Source organism: Hyla sarda, chromosome 11 (genome assembly GCF_029499605.1).
Source record: "Hyla sarda isolate aHylSar1 chromosome 11, aHylSar1.hap1, whole genome shotgun sequence".
Classification (NCBI taxonomy): Eukaryota; Metazoa; Chordata; class Amphibia; order Anura; family Hylidae; genus Hyla; species Hyla sarda.
This window is the reverse complement of record NC_079199.1, coordinates 84,594,929-84,613,062: the sequence shown is the minus strand read 5'-3', so window position 1 is coordinate 84,613,062 and position 18,134 is coordinate 84,594,929. Positions and strand designations below refer to the sequence as shown.

The following is an 18,134-nucleotide window of genomic DNA, read 5'->3' as shown; positions in this document are numbered from 1 at the left end:
TCAGTAAAGGACGCTCACCCTTGGGAATGATAACTCGTCCTGTATATATTTTTTATCTGTTTAGACTTCCTGTGGATCAATGGAAATGCAATAACTCCCTCATGGATGATCAATGTAGAAACTTTGTTAGACTTTGATCCTGTTTTACTGTTTCCTAAATCAAGTGCAAAAAGGTTTCTTATTCCCCTGGGATAGTCTATCTACTTTCCAAATGAAGAGGCCTGGAAAAACAAAGAAAGGGGCACCTATCTAATCATATACAGTATATGGATATTGTTCGTAATGACTGACTGCAGTACTGAGCTGATCGGTCTCCTCTGTGCACAACTGAGCTTAAAGGGGTACTCCGGTGAAAACCTTTTTTCTTTTAAATCAACTGGTGGCAGAAAGTTAAACATATTTGTAAATTACTTCCATTAAAAAATCTTAATCCTTCCAGTACTTATTAGCTGCTGAATGCTACAGAAGAAATTCCTTTCTTTTTGGAACACTGATGACATCACGAGCACAGTGCTCTCTACTGACATCTCTGTCCATTTTAGCAACCATGCATAGCAGATGTATGCTAAGGGCAGCATGGTGGCTCAGTGCTGGGGACTTGGGTTCAAATCCCACTAAGGACAACAATAAATAAAGTGTTATTATTATAATAATGTCGGCAGAGAGAACTGTGCTCGTGATGTCATCAGAGAGCATTCCAAAAAGAAAAGAATGTCCTCTGTAGTATTCAGCAGCTAATAAGAACAGGAATGATTAAGATTTTTTAATAGAAGTAATTTACAAATATGTTTAACTTTCTGCCACCAGTTGATTTAAAAGAAAAAAGGTTTTCACCGGAGTACCCCTTTAAAATAACCAGACAGCTTAAATTTATTTAAGTTGAATGCTTATATGACAGGTATACCTCTTGTCCTCCCCTCATTAACATGGTTACCCAAACATGCATGTGTTCTCACTGGGAAAAGACGGAAGGCCGCATCCAAGAAACTTTGGTATTAACCATACACAAGAACCCCCAGAGAGGAGTGCGGGGTTCCAATTACTAATAAACACAAAGCTCGGGACACAAAAACCCCTATACATGCTAGAACTCCCCTAAAACCTAACTTTTATTTGAGTAAATGTAAAATTAAACCATGAGTAACCACAGAATACGGGATAAGTGTCTGATCGCGGGGGGGTCTAAAAGCTCTCTCCGTGCAGGCTCTCCCGTGCAGGAAGCATGTCGGCCGCAGCATGACACGCACCATGTATCTCTATAGGGGAGGCGGAGATGCAGCGTTCCTGCCTCTCCCATAGAGATGTATGGAGAGGGAGTGTCGTTGGACTCAATGAGGTCGAACACATGTGCATTAGCTGCGCAGAGCCGCAGCAATGTCGGGTCCTTGTACGGAAGATTGCGGGGGGTCCCGTCTGTCGAACCCCTTGCAATCAGACACTTATCCCCTATCTGCAGGATCCCCTTTAAAAGCCTGTGATCATGTCTACTGTAGGAATTGTGGATATCTATGCACTTAGTGGATGCCTATCAGGCTCACCACACTTAAGTGGAAGATTTTCCACTAATATTGTAATCACAGAGATAGTGTACACGTTTTTAAAACACCAATACAAACCCCCCTCTACATGTTTCGGTGACTCATCACCGCCATCATGAGGTATTGAAGCTACCACATTATGAGACTCCCATACACAATTCTTTGCATTTCTGTCAGAAGATAGAATTTTCCCACCAAGGGGTTTGGGAGCGTTTGGAGCGGAGGGTAACACCCTAGCGGAGTAGCGGCTTGACGGGGGTTTTAGTGTACTTAAAGGGTTAAAAGGTGTCACAGACATCTGGGCGGTTAAATGGGCGGTTTTTCCTAGTGGGGTTGCTATTGGGGGGCGCAGTAGCCAAGTGGTGGAGTATTTTGTGCGTATTTTGTGCGCTTATCGATGGAAGTGAGGGAGAATCTGTTGGTGTGGGAGTCCTTTTTGTCAGTTTATAATGGTAGGTCGATTTGGATGGTTGAGGTGGTGGAGACAGACGAGTTGGAGTTGTTCACTGATGCCTCGGGGTCGGTGGGCTTTGGGGCATTTTTTCAGGGGCAGTGGAGTGCGGGCGTCTGGCCTGCTTCCTGGAGGTCGGCGGGTTTGTTGGTGAACTTGGTTTTGCTTGAATTATTTCCGATAGTTTTGGCTGCTATTAATAATCAAACATCCAGCTCGCCTCCTGTGTTGCGCTTGCTGCGGCATTTGGTGCTGCGTGGTCTGCTTTTAAATTCTTAGTTTGTGGCGGTGCATGTTCCCTGGGTGGTCAACTCGGTTGCTGATTCTCTTTCTCGTTCACAGTGGGACAGGTTTTGAGGACTGGCGCCGGATGCAGAGCGGTGCGGGATTCCTTGTCCCGAGTGGCTGTGGAGCGTGGTCTTGGGTCAGCGGCGGAGTTGATTCGTAGGTCGTTGTCTGACCGCACATGGGATGCATAAGGTTTGGTGTGAGTGGGAGCGGCTGTTGGCTGGAGTGGGCGCAGGTGTGTCTGAAGAGGATTGGGTTTCGATGGTGTTGTATTTTGTGGGCAGGTCGTATGAGTTGGGGGTCTCTGTGTCTGGAATAACGGTGCACATGTCTGCTTTGGTCTTCTGGTTTGCCTCGAGGGGGTTGGTGGATGTGACCAAGCATGTTTTAGTTAAGCGAGCTTTGCGGGGCTATCGGGAGGGGGGGGGGGGGGTGAGGCCGGATACTCGGCGTCCGGTGTCTTTTGACCTCTTGGTTTTTTTGGTTAGCAGGGTGGATTTGGAATGTAGGGATGCTTATGAGGCTTCTTTGTTCCGCTTGGCTTTTTCTTTGGCATTTTTTGGTGCATTTCGGGTGTCTGAATTGGTGGCGCGCAGTAGGTCATCTGTGGGTGGTTTGTTGTATGGGGATGTGGTGCTGGGGGTGGATGAAGTGCGGTGTCGGATCCGTCGGTCTAAAACGGATCAGTCTGGATGGGGTCGTTGGGTGGTGTTGGGGGAGTTGGAAGGTTCGAGGGTTTGTCCTGTGGGGTGTTTGAGGGACTTTTTGGACGTGCGTCCGGTGGGTCCGGTTGTGTTGTTGGTGCATAGGGATGGGTCCTTCCTGTCCTGGTATCAGTTTGTGGCTGTTTTTCGGCAGTGTCTGGCAGCACAGGGTTTGGTGCCAAGGGATTATAGTTCCCATTCCTTCAGGATTGGCGCTGCTACGGAAGCGGCAAGGTGGGGTTTGGGGGTTGATCGCATCAGGCAGATAGGGAGGTGGGAATCTGATCAGTTTCGCTTGTATGTACGTCCTCACCTGCTGTAGGGGGGGAGTGGTCTGTTTCTTTGCTGGGATTTGTGTGACCTGGGGTAATTTTGGGAAGCTTGAATTTTCTTATTTTTTTGTGTTTTACAGATCCTTCGCCTTGTTTGGTGTCGATTGTGGGCCATTCATATGTGCATCGGGGGGGGGGGGGGGGGGGGGCACGGCGTGCAGCAGTTCGCCCTGACGGAAAGCAGCTGGGGTTTTGACAGGTCGGTGGCTGTGTTGCCTTGGATTGGAGTGGGGGGTATGTTATGGAGTCAGTTGTTGAGGGAGGTGCAGTTTCATGGTGCGCTTGATCGTGCTCCCAATGTGCTTGTGGTACAAGTGGGGGGGGAACGATATGGGTTTACGCCCCTCTCGCGAGATTATTCACGATATTAAGATGGATCTTCTTCGTTTGTGGTCCACTTTCGCAGGTTTGGTGGTGGTGTGGTCAGATATGGTGGCTAGGAGGGTGTGGCATTGCGCCAGATCGGTGGTCCGCTTGAACAAAGCCCGGGTGAAGTTGAATAAGGAGGTGGGCCGTTTTGTTCGGCTCAATGGGGGGATTGTGGTCCGGCATGTGGAGTTTGAGGGGGCGAGCCGGGTGAGTTTTTGGTGGATGATGGTGTGCATTTGAGTGAGATTGGTTCGGATCTGTGGGCCCTGGCACTGCTGTCACGATTCGGCTGGCTGGAGGTGGATCCTCTGTGCCAGAGAGGGATTGGCGTGGACCGTGTCGGTGGACCGGTTCTAAGTTGCTACTGGTATTCACCAGAGCCCGCCGCAAAGTGGGATGGTCTTGCAGCGGCGGTAGCAACCAGGTCGTATCCACCGGCAACGGCTCAACCTCTCTGACTGCTGAGATAAGCGCGGTACAAGGGAGTAGACAAGAGCAAGGTCGGACGTAGCAGAAGGTCAGGGCAGGAAGCAAGGATCGTAGTCAGGGGCAACGGCAGGAGGTCTGGAACACAGGCTAGGAACACACAAGGAAATGCTTTCACTGGCAAAATGGCAACAAGATCCGGCAAGGGAGTGCAGGGGAAGTGAGGTATAAGTAGGGAGTGCACAGGTGAAGATACTGATTAAAACCTCATGCGCCAATCAGTGGCGCACCGGCCCTTTAAATCGCAAAGACCCGGCGCGCGCGCGCCCTAGGGAGCGGGGCCGCGCGTGCCGGGACAGCACAGACGGGGAACGGGTCTGGTAAGCGAGTCGGGATGCGCATCGTGAGCGGGCGCGTCCCGCATCGCGAATCGCATCCCGGCTGGGAACATTATCGCAGCGCACCCAGTCAGCAGGTCTGACCGGGGCGCTGCGAATAGGAGAACACTGTGAGCGCTCTGGGGAGGAGCGGGGACCCGGAGCGCTCGGCGTAACAACTGAAAGAGGGCATTGAAACGGCTGTTTGGGTGTGGCGGGATGAAAGTTCGTGAGGTGTCTCTCTCTTTCATCTGTTGCAGGTATATGGGTCCTTGGAGGTGTGTAAGGTTTTAAAAATATTTTTAAGAGTATGGAAATGGTGGAGAGTTGGCCAGTTGTTATGGTACAGCTGGACTGGGCCTCCTGGTGGTGTGTAGGGGCCCCAGGAGTTTTGGATGGAAACAGGCACTGAGCGGTGTCGGTGCCCTTGGGTCAGGGAGTTGCGGCCAAGGGTAAAAGGAACATTTAGTGCCTTCCGTTTGGTAACATTTTGGAATACAGTTGAGACCTCCAGGGACCCATCCTGTAAATTTTTGGTCATGTTATGTATAGTATGTTGATACTGTTTATACTGTTTATATTGTTATTTATAATATTTATGTGTGTATAATGGTGTGTTAAATAAATGGGCTGAAAGCCCATTTTTCTCCAACAGGTCTTGTGTATTTTATGGGAAGGGGGTGGTTGGAGAGAGGGCAGGGTATGGAGTTCGTTGGGGATAGTTTACAGGTTTGGTTATACGTATCTAAAATCCCTTTAGTTTACAGGTTTGGTTATATGTATCTAAAATCCCTCCAGTCATGAGAAAACTAATCTATGGCTGTGCTCTTTTTTTAGAGATTTATTTTTTATGTGATCTCACCTTGAAACCAGAATTCCTATCATGCTGTGCTCTCACTATTAGTAACTGATGGTATTGCCATTAATATCATCATCATTCATGTTGCTGTCTTCCTACCTCACATTGGCTGAATCACTTCATTGTGAGGTGTGGAATGGGTGTGCATACTGTATCTGTTACATATCTTCACCTTTTGGAAAAGGGCTTCCTGCTTATTTCTCCATTGCTGCAGTTCCTGCTCTGCCCCATAGGGGCCACACATATGCACGGAGTGCAGCTTAAAAGGCCAGAGTGTGCATCTCTAGTGTGTCCTTCACCCACCTCTGCCTGACCTTTCCAATATAAGGCTGTTCCCACTGCTGTGTGTTGTTCCTGATCTACTATCCTGTTTGTGACTTGTGTCTGTTTACCAGACATTGCCTCTGTCTGACCTTTGTGTACTATGTGTACCTTCCAGTGTATGACCCAGTTCACTGATGATGAACCTGATGGTGAACCTGTGCCACCTACCACTACTCTTCCACCTGGACCTGACTCCACTACCTGGCTGCCAGCCTACTTCTCGCAACTTCACCAGTCCCCACCTCTGCTAGTTCCCCTGGTGATTTGCACCAAGGACATTTAGCCCATTGGGCAACAGGGCCAGACTGGCCTACCGGGATAATGTAGGGGACTACTTTATACTGCATCTAATGTGGGGAAACTACTGTATACTGCACCTAATGTGGGGGAACTACTGTATACTGCACCTAATGTGGGGGAACTACTGTATACTGCAGCTAATGTGGGGGAACTACTGTATACTGCACCTAATGTGGGGGAACTACTGTATACTGCAGCTAATGTGGGGGAACTACTGTATACTGCACCTGATGTGGGGGACTACTGTATAGTGCACCTAATGTGGGCGACTACTGTAAACTGCACCTAATGTGGGCGACTACTGTAAACTGCACCTAATGTGAGCGACTACTGTATGCTGCACCTAATGTGGGGGAACTACTGTATACTGCACCTAATGTGGGCGACTACTGTATACTGCACCTAATGTGGGCGACTACTGTAAACTGCACCTAATGTGGGCGACTACTGTATACTGCACCTAATGTGGGGGACTACTGTAAACTGCACCTAATGTGGGCGACTACTGTAAACTGCACCTAATGTGGGCGACTACTGTATGCTGCACCTAATGTGGGGGACTACTGTATACTGCACCTAATGTGGGGAACTACTGTATACTGCACCTAATGTGGGGGACTACTGTATAGTGCACCTAATGTGGGGGACTACTGTATACTGAACCTAATGTGGGGGGGACTACTGTATACTGCACCTAATGTGGGGGACTACTGTATACTGTACCTAATGTAGGGGACTACTGTATACTGCATCTAATGTGGGGAAACTACTGTATACTGCACCTAATGTGGGGGACTACTGTATACTGCACCCAATGTGGGGGAACTATACTGCACCTAATGTGGGGAACTATACGGCACCTAATGTGGGGAACTATACTGCACCTAATGTGGGGGAACGATACTGCACCTAATGTGGGGAACTATACTGCCAACCTAATGTGGGGAACTATACTGCACCTAGTGTGAGGGAACTATACTGCACCTAATGTGGGGAACTATACTGCACCTAATGTGAGGGAACTATACTGCACCTAGTGTGGGGAACTATACTGCACCTAGTGTGAGGGAACTATACTGCCAACCTAATGTGGGGGAACTATACTGCACCTAGTGTGAGGGAACTATACTGCCAACCTAATGTGAGGGAACTATACTGCACCTAGTGTGGGGAACTATACTGCACCTAGTGTGAGGGAACTATACTGCACCTAGTGTGGGGAACTATACTGCACCTAGTGTGAGGGAACTATACTGCCAACCTAATGTGGGGGAACTATACTGCACCTAATGTGGGGGAACTATACTGCCAACCTAATGTGGGGAACTATACTGCACCTAGTGTGGGGGAAATATATTTTACCTTTTATGAACAAGAAAATGACGACGTGCTGGTATAACGACGCAACATTATGGGGCTGGTATGTAATTTTTTCTAGGGCTGGTTTTCACACCCAGTCCGGCCCTGTTGGGCAACTACTATTTATACCAGAACCTTGGAATATCTTCTGTTTATGTGCCCTCAGCACCTGACTTAGTCCTAAACCACCAGTGCAAGATGGTGAAAGACCTCTATGATGGAGTTACCAAAGAACAGGTGGTGACTGCCCCTCAGAATACCACTTCTTTGAAAAGACCACTCCCTTACTCAGACTAAGTTTTGTGTGGCCGATTTTCAGTCCACCATATTTAATGCATAGTAGCTATTTTCTTTGACAATATCACCCCTATAAAAGATAATTTTTTAATGAAAATTTGGCTAGTTGTTACGCCGAGCGCTCCGGGTCCCTGCTCCTCCCCGGAGCGCTCGCGGCTTTCCACTCTCTGCAGCGCCCCGGTCAGACCCGTGCCCGCTTGCGAATCGCATCCCAAGTCACTCACCTGTCCCGGTCCCCGGCTGTCACGTCCTGGCGCGCGCGGCTCCGCTCCTTAGGGCGCGCGCGCCAGCTCTTTGAGATTTAAAGGGCCAGTGCACCAATGATTGGTGCCTGGCCCAATTAGTCTGATTAGCTTCCACCTGTGCACCTGTCTATATAACCTCACTTCCCCTTTCCTTCCTTGCCGGATCTTGTTGCCATTGTGCCTTGAGAAAGCGTTTATAGTGTTTGCCATAACTGTGTTCCTGACCTCTTGCTATCTCCATTGACTACGAACCTTGCTGCCTGCCCCGACCTTCTGCTACGTCTGACCTTGCCTCTGCCTAGTCCTTCTGTCCCACGCCTTCTCAGCAGTCAGCGAGGTTGAGCCGTTGCCGGTGTATACGACCTGGTTGCTACCGCCGCAGCAAGACCATCCCGCTTTGCGGCGGGCTCTGGTGAAGACCAGTAGCAACCTAGAACCGGTCCACCGACACGGTCCACGCCAACCCCTCGCTGACACAGAGGATCCACATCCAGCCTGCCGAATCGTAACACTAGTCTTCTCAAAGAGGTTTCACTTTATACACTAAGGGGGTCACTTACTAACTGCTGTGTTTGGGTATGCCACACAATATTATAGCCCATTTCGAGGCGCAGGGGGCTCAGACCCAGCACAGAATTATAAGTCAGCTTAGAGCTTGTGTATATTTGTGCAACCTTCGGCCAGAAAGTTCCATTTAAAGAGGGAACGCCCCTGAAAAGCCCCCTCCATGAGAGGTCAAGCCCCCTTCCAGACTACTTCATGCCCCTTTGGCACAGGTGGCATATATGCTCTAAATGTTGCTAAAAAAAGATGACATGTAGGCATCTGCACTGCCTTATATATGTTGTATCTCTTTTTATTAGAGAAAAGACACCCACAGACCATATTTGCATGGTTTGCTCTGTTGTCCTAAACACCAAATAACAAATGTAAGAATCCCAAGTATCACTGTGTTGATCATTGACTGCACTAAAAATGATTAAACAGAAGCATAGTAAATGGACTTACCACTACAACACAAGGCACGTAGCTTGAGGAAGGAGGCCTGGATGTCCGCTACAGAAGGTAGGTCCTCGCTCGTGTCAATGATCACACACTGCGTATGGTTGCCAAATAACAGCGATCTTATCAACCTGGAAAATTCAATCATTATTTAGTAACCAGTCAAAGGATTAAGTTTTGTACAAAGCACCGAATTTGGTTACAAAAAAGCCAACAAATATTCAGCCGGACGACCCACAGTGTTGTAGCTTCATGTATAAAGTGACACAGGGGAAGCAGAGACAATGAGATGTAACCAAATACAAGGGACACAGGTATTTTCAAAGAAATCTCAGGACGGGAGGTCATGGCACGTAACAGGAGACTGACAGTGTGTGGGATGGATTACCTTACAGGAGTGTCATTGAATAAAAGTACGGGATAATGTACGCTCTACTGTAAGTTATAAGGCAACGAGCGGTGCTTCATGATCGTATAACGCAGAAAGGCTACAAGTGTGAGAGGGTAAATGGAAGCCATTTTGTGTACTAAATCATACTTGTTCAGAACATACCTAACAAGTACGATAATTCAGGTAACAGGTTGTGTTGGTAAGAACACTGTCAAATTGGATCAGTAGAACTCTGGATCAGCAGAAAATCAGTAATGTAGCTCTAAAGTCAGAATCTATTGGATTGTGAATGCATCTTTAAAAATATTAAATTATGACATAATATTACAACAAGTTGGATAAGCACTTTAAAGAAAATGTGTCAGTTGTTATAACATTTGCTATTTATCTTGTATACGATGTAATGCTGGTTAGCGATTCATATTAAGAGTCATATGACCAGTGACTAGTGGAATTTCCAGCTTGCAATACCACTTTTCAGCTCCACCAGCAGCAAATAATTTACAATGACAAAAGCGCCCCCATGGACCTAACATATATGATGTGACTGATCTTTAAAGCACCACTGCAATCACATTTCGGCGACAGGATATCTGTTTAAATGTCCAGGATACGGATTTGCCAGAAGTCCAGTAGTCCTGCATGGGTCCTGTGACAAGTCCATGTCCTGACTGCTGTTTGTTTGGGCTACAAAGTTGCCGGGAAATTTAAAAAGATATCCTGCCACTGGAGCATAATTGCAGTTGCGCTTTAAAAATACAGCAGTAGAATGTTATTAATACAGTGACCCCCCGACCTACGATGGCCCGACATACGATCATTTCAACATACAATGGCCTCTCAGAGGCAGCATCAATATACGATGCTTTTGTATGTCGGGGCCATCGCATAAACGGCTATCCGTCAGCGCAGACTGCTTCAGCTGCCACCGGATAGCTGTTTAAGGTGCCCCATGTGGTCCGGTGACGATCACTCACCTGTCCTCGACGTTCCGGACCTTCGGGCTCCGCTGCATCGCCGTCGCTCTCCGTCGTCGTCATCACAACACCGCGCACACCGTCCTGTCATCCAATAAGAGCGGCGTGCGCAGCAATGTGATGGCGGCGATGGAGAGCGACGTTCCCGGCCAGCAGAGACTGTCCGGAGCGGCGGGGACACCCCGGGGATGTGGTGACAGCGATGGAGGGTGACATCCAGGGCAGCAGAGACTGTCCGGAGCGGCGAGGACACCCCGGGGATGTGGTGACAGCGATGGAGGGTGACATCCAGGGCAGCAGTGACGGTCCGGAGCGGCGAGGACACCCCGTGGATGTGGTGACAGCGATGGAGGGTGACATCCAGGGCAGCAGTGACGGTCCGGAGCGGCGAGGACACCCCGGGGATGTGGTGACAGCGATGGAGGGTGACATCCAGGGCAGCAGTGACGGTCCGGAGCGGCGGGGACACCCCGGGGATGTGGTGACAGCGATGGAGGGTGACATACAGGGCAGCAGTGACGGTCCGGAGCGGCGAGGACACCCCGGGGATGTGGTGACAGCGATGGAGGGTGACATCCAGGGCAGCAGTGACGGTCCAGAGCGGCGGGGACACCCCGGGGATGTGGTGACAGCGATGGAGGGTGACATCCAGGGCAGCAGTGACGGTCCGGAGCGGCGGGGACAGGTGAGTAGAACATCCTATACTTTACATTGCACGGAACCCTCAACATACAATGGTTTCAACTAACGATGGTTCATTTGGAACAGATTACCATCGTATGTTGAGGGACCACTGTATTTCTAAAAGATTTACAAAGTATTAATTTATTCTTTTTGCAGAAAATACAGCATAGAAGCCCAGCAGATAACTAACTTCCCTGAGAAATGTATTTAATCATACTTATTGGATAACATTGTGTACAGTAAATGTGCCTCCAGACTCTGTGCTGTTACCTCACGTCCTCTTTATCGGGGTCCGTGTTGGTTTGGAATCCTGCTGACCTCAGCAGATCACTCCCACCAGGGTGATGCCACGACCACCTCTAAGACACAGGCACAAAATGACAACATTATATTGCTGTACAATAGTCACTCGTTACTATCGGTACTGTAGTAGAAGAGCTGACTGATACTCACAGGTATGCGCCTCAGCTGAAAGTGGGCAAATGTTTTCTTCAAGTCATTGTCAAGCAGTTTGCAAGGAACCACAAAATATTTGGAGAGGCTGAAAACGTATCAAAAAGGGAACATTACAAACCTAATGAGAAGATGATGGTCCTATAGGCCCGGTCCAACAGGTTTAAAGAGAATCAGTGTACAACCCACTAAAAATTGAGATTTAAAGGGTTACTCCGCTGCTCAGTGGTTGGAACAAACTGTTCCGAACGGTGGAGCCAGCAGCTCGTGATGTCAGAACCCCGCCCCCTCATGATGTCATGCCACGCCCCTTCAATGCAAGTCTATAGGAGGGGGCGTGACAGCCGTCACGCCCCCTCCCATAGACTTGCATTGAAGGGGCGGGACGTGACGTTATGATCTACATAGCATAGATGTAGACACCATAGCTCTAATGTGGCCGGTGAAGGAGGGGTATCCTCATGAAGACCTAGCCAAGGACAATAAGCATGACTGGTGGCAGAAGGATATCAAGTAACTTTGTCAATGCTGAAGACTAGAATGGAAAAACTGAGCTCTGCCTACTTTAAAGGGGAACTCCCGTGGAAAACTTTTTTAAATCAACTAGTGCCAGAAAGTTAAACAGATTTGTAAATTATTTCTATTAAAAAATCTTAATCCTTCCAAAACATTTTATGGGCTGTATACTACAGAGGAAATGCTTTTCTTTTTGGATTTCCATTTTAGCAACTGTCCAGAGCAGCATATGTTTGCTATGGGGATTTTCTCTTGCTCTGGACAGTTCCAAAAAATGGACAGCAGAGGTCAGCAGAGAGCACTGTGGTCGTGACATCAGAGAAATTCAAAAAGTAAAGCATTTCCTCTGTAGTATACAGCCCATGAAAAGTATTGGAAGGATTAAGATTTTTTTATAGTAGTAATTTACAGATCTTCTTTGTAGACGGCAGTTACTCGATGAGTTGCAGTTATACTTGCAGGAATATGCGCTGGCATGCAGAGGTGGCGGCTGGTCCTGATCACCATTTATTATAACATCTGTTACAGTCCACAGTTACATTGAAAAATCTGACCAGAGATGATACATTATAGTAACTATTGCTACAATACAAAGGACAGCTACATTCAATAGATATCTTGGCGTCCATGAATTTAAAGGGTAACTCTCATCAAAAAAACTTTTGATATATTATAGATTAATGTATGCAGAATAACTTTACAATCGCATGTTATTAAAAAATATGCTTCTTTCTATTTAATTTTACACTTTGAAGAAATGACCACTAGGGGTCTCCCTACCAGTCCTGGCAGCAAGCATTTCAGACTCATGCTGGAGTCCTAAACACTACGAGCTGCCAGTCTGCTTTGTTCACAAAGGAGAACACTCAGAGCTGCCAGCCTGCTTTGTTCACAGCCTGTTTGGCTGTGAACAAAGCAGGCTGGCAGTTCTGAGTGTTTAGGACTCCAGCATGAGTCAGAAATGCTTGCTGACAGGACTGATCGGGAAAAATACAATAGAAAGAAGCATATTTCTCATTAACATGCTATTGGAAAGTTATTCAACATTCATTAATCTAAAATATATCAAAAGTTTATTTGATGAGAGGTCCCCTTTAACTTTGCAAATAATATAGCAATTGAGTGACATATTGATCATATTGTTTTTTTATTTTTATTTGTATTTTAAATATATTTCTTCTCCCACAAGGGCCCTGTGAGAGTGGAATTTAAAATATGTATGATCAATTTTAATAAAATATTAGAATAATTGAAGTCTTATTGCAATATCTTTATAATTATCTTCATTATAAACACGAACCTTGAGGTGGGGGAAACCATTTTCCTTCTTTATTAATTTACAAATCTGTTTAACTTTCTGGCACCAGTTGATTTAAAAAATAAAAAATAAAAGTTTTCCACCAGAGTACCCCTTTAAAGGGGTTATCCAGGAATAGAAAAATGGAGCCAATTTCTTTCAAAAACAGCTCCACATCTGTCCCCAGGTTGGGTGAGATATTACAACTTGGCTCCATTCACTTCAATAGAACTGAGCTGCAGAACCACACCCAACCTGGAGACAGACATAGTGGTTTTTGAAAGAAATTAGCTTTGTTTTTCTGTTTCTGGATAACCCCTTTAAGATTTTTAAATAGAAGTAATTTACAAATCTGTTTAACTTTCTGGCACCAGTTGATTTGGAAAAAAAAAATAAAAAATTCCACCAGAGTACCCCTTTAAAGGTACTTCGGTACTCCAAAGGATAGGGGATAAGATGCCTGATCGTGGGGGTCCCGCCGCTGGGACCCCCATGATCTTGCATGCCACACCCCGTTAAAATCAGTCCCCGGAGCATGTTTGCTCCGGTCTGATTACTGTCGATCACGGGGCCGGAGTATTCTGGCTCCCGACCACGGAAATAGAAGATCGTGACGTCACGACTCCGCCCCCGTGTGACGTCACACCCCGCCCCCTCAATGAAAGTCTATGGGAGGGGGCGTGACAGCTGTCACGCCCCCTCCCATAGACTTGCATTGAGGGGGCGGGGTGTGATGGCACATGGGGGCGGAGTCGTGACGTCACGATCTTCTATTCCCATGGTCGGGAGCCAGAACCTCCAGCGCTGCCGGAAGCAGACATAGGTGGGTGCTGCATGCTTTATTGCAGGGGTCCCCAGCGGCGGGCCCCCCCGCAATCAGACATCTTATCCCCTATGCTTTGGATAGGGGATAAGATGTCTAGGGGTGGAGTACCCCTTTAAGTGTGGAATAAGACCCAAACCGCTATCTAGCAAGCCTTCCTGAAGTGCTGCCGCTCTCTGGTTTCATAATTAAGGGTTTCACTTCTGTTAAGTACATTTAGAATGAGACCAAATGAATAACGTACGCTGGAAAATACTGAACACTGCCATGTCAGATGATGCGATGTCCTAGAATGAACCAGCACTGGTCAAAAAGATTCCTGACAAAATGCAGTCACATGACACTGAGGTAACATATCCCAAAACAGTAATGGATTATGAGTAGAGATGAGCAAACTTACAGTAAATTCGATTCGTCACGAACTTCTCAGCTCGGCAGTTGATGACTTTTCCTGCATAAATTAGTTCAGCTTTCCGGTGCTCCCGTGGGCTGGAAAAGGTGGATACAGTCCTAGGAGACTCTTTCCTAGGACTGTATCCACCTTTTCCAGCCCACCGGAACACCTGAAAGCTGAACTAATTTATGCAGGAAAAGTCATCAACTGCCGAGCCGAGAAGTTCGTGACGAATTGAATTTACTGTAAGTTCGCTCATTTCTAATTATGAGTAAGAAACAAAACATTTCTATTAGCAACTACTTTACAGGTGTTAGGAGCATTTATCGATGGTTTTTTTTCTCTTGACTTATTTCATTAGATATCAAATACTTCCATTTACCTGGTGCAGGTGTCACAGCGCTCATTGTGGGGGGTTACTCTCAAGCCCGTTGCTCCCAGCCTTTCAATTTCATTCTCCCAGTCTACAGCTGACTCAAACATACGTGTAGGATAGTCCATGGCTGTTGTCATTTCTCTTTTGTCTAGGAAAATCAAAAGATGACATCCATATTGCTTAAAGGGGTACTCCGGTGAAAAACATTTTTATTTTTTTTATTTTTTTCAATCAACAGGTGCCAGAAAGTTAAACAGATTTGTAAATTGCTTCTATTAAAAAATCTTAATCCTTCCTGTACTTATTAGCTGCTGAATACTACAGCGGAAATTCTTTACTTTTTGAAACACAGAGCTCTCTGCTGACATCATGAGCACAGTGCTCTCTGCTGACATCTCTGTCCATTTTAGGAACTCTCCAGAACAGCATATGTTTGCTATGGGGATTTCCTTTTACCCTGGACAGTTCCTAAAATGGACAGAGATGTCAGCAGAGAGCACTGTGCTCATGATGTCAGCAGAGAGCTCTGTGTTTCAAACGGAAAATAATTTCCTCTGTAGTATTCAGCAGCTAATAAGTACAGGAAGGATTAAGATTTTTTATTAGAAGTAATTTACAAATCTGTTTAACTTTCTGGCACCAGTTGATTTAAAAAAAAAAAAAAAAAGTTTTTCACCGGAGTACCCCTTTAAAGTTTATGTATGTTTATGTATGACGTTATACTGAGTCACAGCCTGTGTTAAAGTGCACATATATACAGTGGTCCCTCAAGTTACAATATGAATTGGTTACAGGACGACCGTTGTATGTGGAAACCATTGTATGTTGAGACCAGAACTCTATGGAAACCTGTTAATTGGTTCTGAAGCCACCAAAATGTCATCCAAAAATAGGAAAAAGCGAGTATTAAAGAAAAATAAGTAGAGAACTAATACAGATAAAGCAAATCCTTACATATAAAAGTAAGAAAGAGCTGCTGGGAGTTGTCTATGTCAGTGTTTCCCAAGCAGGGAGCCTCCAGCTGTTGCAAAACTAAAACTCCCAGCATGCCCGGACAGCCAAAGGCTGTCCGGGCATGCTGGGAGTTGTAGTTTTGCAACAGCTGGGGGCACCCTGCTTGGGAAACACTGGTCTATGTAGAGGACAGGAGCATCTTCAGGGTCCTGTACAGTACATGCAATGTCCTAAAAAAGTAACATGGAGTCGCCCTCACCTGGTGTCCAAAGGAGCAGCTAATCCTGGTACAGGTAAAGTGTACAGAACATGTAATACCTCCCTGTACTGTAGGGGGCGCTACCAGACACCAGTCAGTGCATACGCTTCAGTAATACAGGTGTTTTACCAGTGAATGCTCATTCTGATTGGTCAGTTCATTGACACGTTTCACAGATCTGGACTGTCCGTAGTATTGTATGTTGAGTCTGGTTTCAACTTACAATGGTCCAGAAAAGACCATTGTATGTTGAAACTATTGTATGTAGAGGCCATTGTGAGTTGAGGGATCACTGTATTTCCAGTTCTGCTGGTTGTCAACAAGCTTGGAGACAGATATGCCCAGTTAAAGGGGTATTCCGCTGCTCGGAGTCTGAAGCAAACTGTTCCGAATGCTGGAGCCGGCGCCGGGGAGCTTGTGACGTCATAGCCCCACCCTCATGTCGTCACATCCCGCCCCCTCAATGCAAGTCTATGGGAGGGGGCGTGACGGCTGTCACGCCCCCTCCCATAGACTTGCATTGAGGGGGCAGGGCATGATGTCATGAGGGGGCGGGGCTATTACATCACAAGCTGCCGGCTCCAGCGTTCGGAACAGTTTGTTCCAAACACTGAGCAGCGGAGTACCCCTTTATCTGGGCTCCCATAATGCCAGGAAGATTTTTCCCTTTATCACACTAAGGATGACACATTTTTTCAGGACAGACATTGAGCCTGCTGGGGTCATTTGGAGATTTCAGTTCTGAAGCTTTGTTAATGCAGCTCAAAACTATTAGGCTAGGTTCACACTGTGGAATTTTTGGACACTAGGACCGCACGGACTACATTTCAGTCCCCATAGATGTCAATGCATTTCTGAGCAGGCATCCCAAAATATCCACCCAGAAATGCATTGCAGTCTATGGAGGAAGCAATGCAGTCTGCTTGGTCCTAGCGCCATCGGCTTGATCTCCGGCAGAAATTCTGCCCAGAAATTCTGCAGTGTGAACCCGACCTTAGGCCAGGTTCACACTACTGAATTTCAGCCTGCAATTCCGCTTTGAAATTACAGACAGAAATTCTGCTTACTAAACTGTACATGCGAGTCCATGCACCCATTCACACTAGGGATCGACCGATATCGTTTTTTTAGGGCCGATACCGATAATCTGTGGCCTTTCAGGCCAATCGCCGATAACTTATACCGATATTCCGGTATAAGTTATCGGCTATTTCTCCACCCCCCAAGAAGTCGCTGCAAATCATTGATTTAAAGCGGGCGCTTTAAAGGGGTTGTGCGCTGCCCTAATTTCTCTACCAAAGTCTTTGGGAAGCGGCGGTCGCGCCCCCTTCCCATAGACTTTCGTTGAGGGTGCGGGCGAGACGTCGCGAGGGGCCGGGCATGACGTCACGCCCGGCGGCCGCGAACACGGAAGCCTGCACACAGCGTTCGGAGTAATGAACTTCCGGACACTGTGAGAGGAGCTCCGAAAATCAGGGCAGCGCACAACCCCTTTAAATCAATGAACTACAGCGGCTTTGGCTGAACACCACCCCCACCGCCGCTGCCCCATTGCCTCCCCTATCCCCAGTTTTATAATTCTGGCTCCCGTCCTGCGCTGTCACTGTGCGCACTGACGGTGACGTCACCTTAAGGATGTCACCGTGATGCGCAGAGCACAGTGTAACGCAGGACACAGCAGGATCCAGAAGTAGCGCGGGCCCCAGACCCCGGGGGGATCATCGTGCGGTGTGGTGGGGGGTGGCGGTGGGGGACATTATCGGATTATCGGCAAGGTAATTGCTGATACCGATGACGTCAAAAATCGTGAATATTGGCCGATAATATCGGCCAAACCGATAGTCGGTCAATCCCTAATTCACACTTTCAAATTTTTGAAGCAGAATTTGTGCGCAGAATTTTCACTTTTAGGCTAGGTTCACACTGTGGAATTTCTGGGCAGGTTTCTGCCGGAGACTAAGCTGGCAGCACTAGGACCGAGCGGACTGCATTGCTGTCCCCATAGATGTCAATGCATTTCTGAGCAGATCTCCCAAAAGATCCACCCAGAAATGCATTGCCGTCTATGGGGTTGGCAATACAGTCTGTGCGGTCCTAATGCCACCGTCTAAATCTCCGGCAGAAATTCTGCCCAGAGAT

General features: G+C 47.2%; 1 protein-coding gene across 3 annotated transcripts in view; it reads right to left on the bottom strand.

Moving 5' to 3' along the window:
• MTMR11 (myotubularin related protein 11) overlaps nucleotides 1–18,134 on the bottom strand; it is an 84,974-nt gene that overhangs the window by 26,435 nt on the left and 40,405 nt on the right. For all 3 annotated transcript variants that reach the window (XM_056545266.1, XM_056545265.1, XM_056545267.1), the window contains exons 7-10: nucleotides 14,789–14,930; nucleotides 11,377–11,464; nucleotides 11,194–11,282; nucleotides 8,878–9,002 (exon numbers count right to left, since the gene is read on the bottom strand). In XM_056545266.1, coding sequence (XP_056401241.1) covers nucleotides 8,878–9,002; nucleotides 11,194–11,282; nucleotides 11,377–11,464; nucleotides 14,789–14,930 — 444 coding nt within the window. The remainder of the gene's footprint in view (nucleotides 1–8,877; nucleotides 9,003–11,193; nucleotides 11,283–11,376; nucleotides 11,465–14,788; nucleotides 14,931–18,134) is intronic.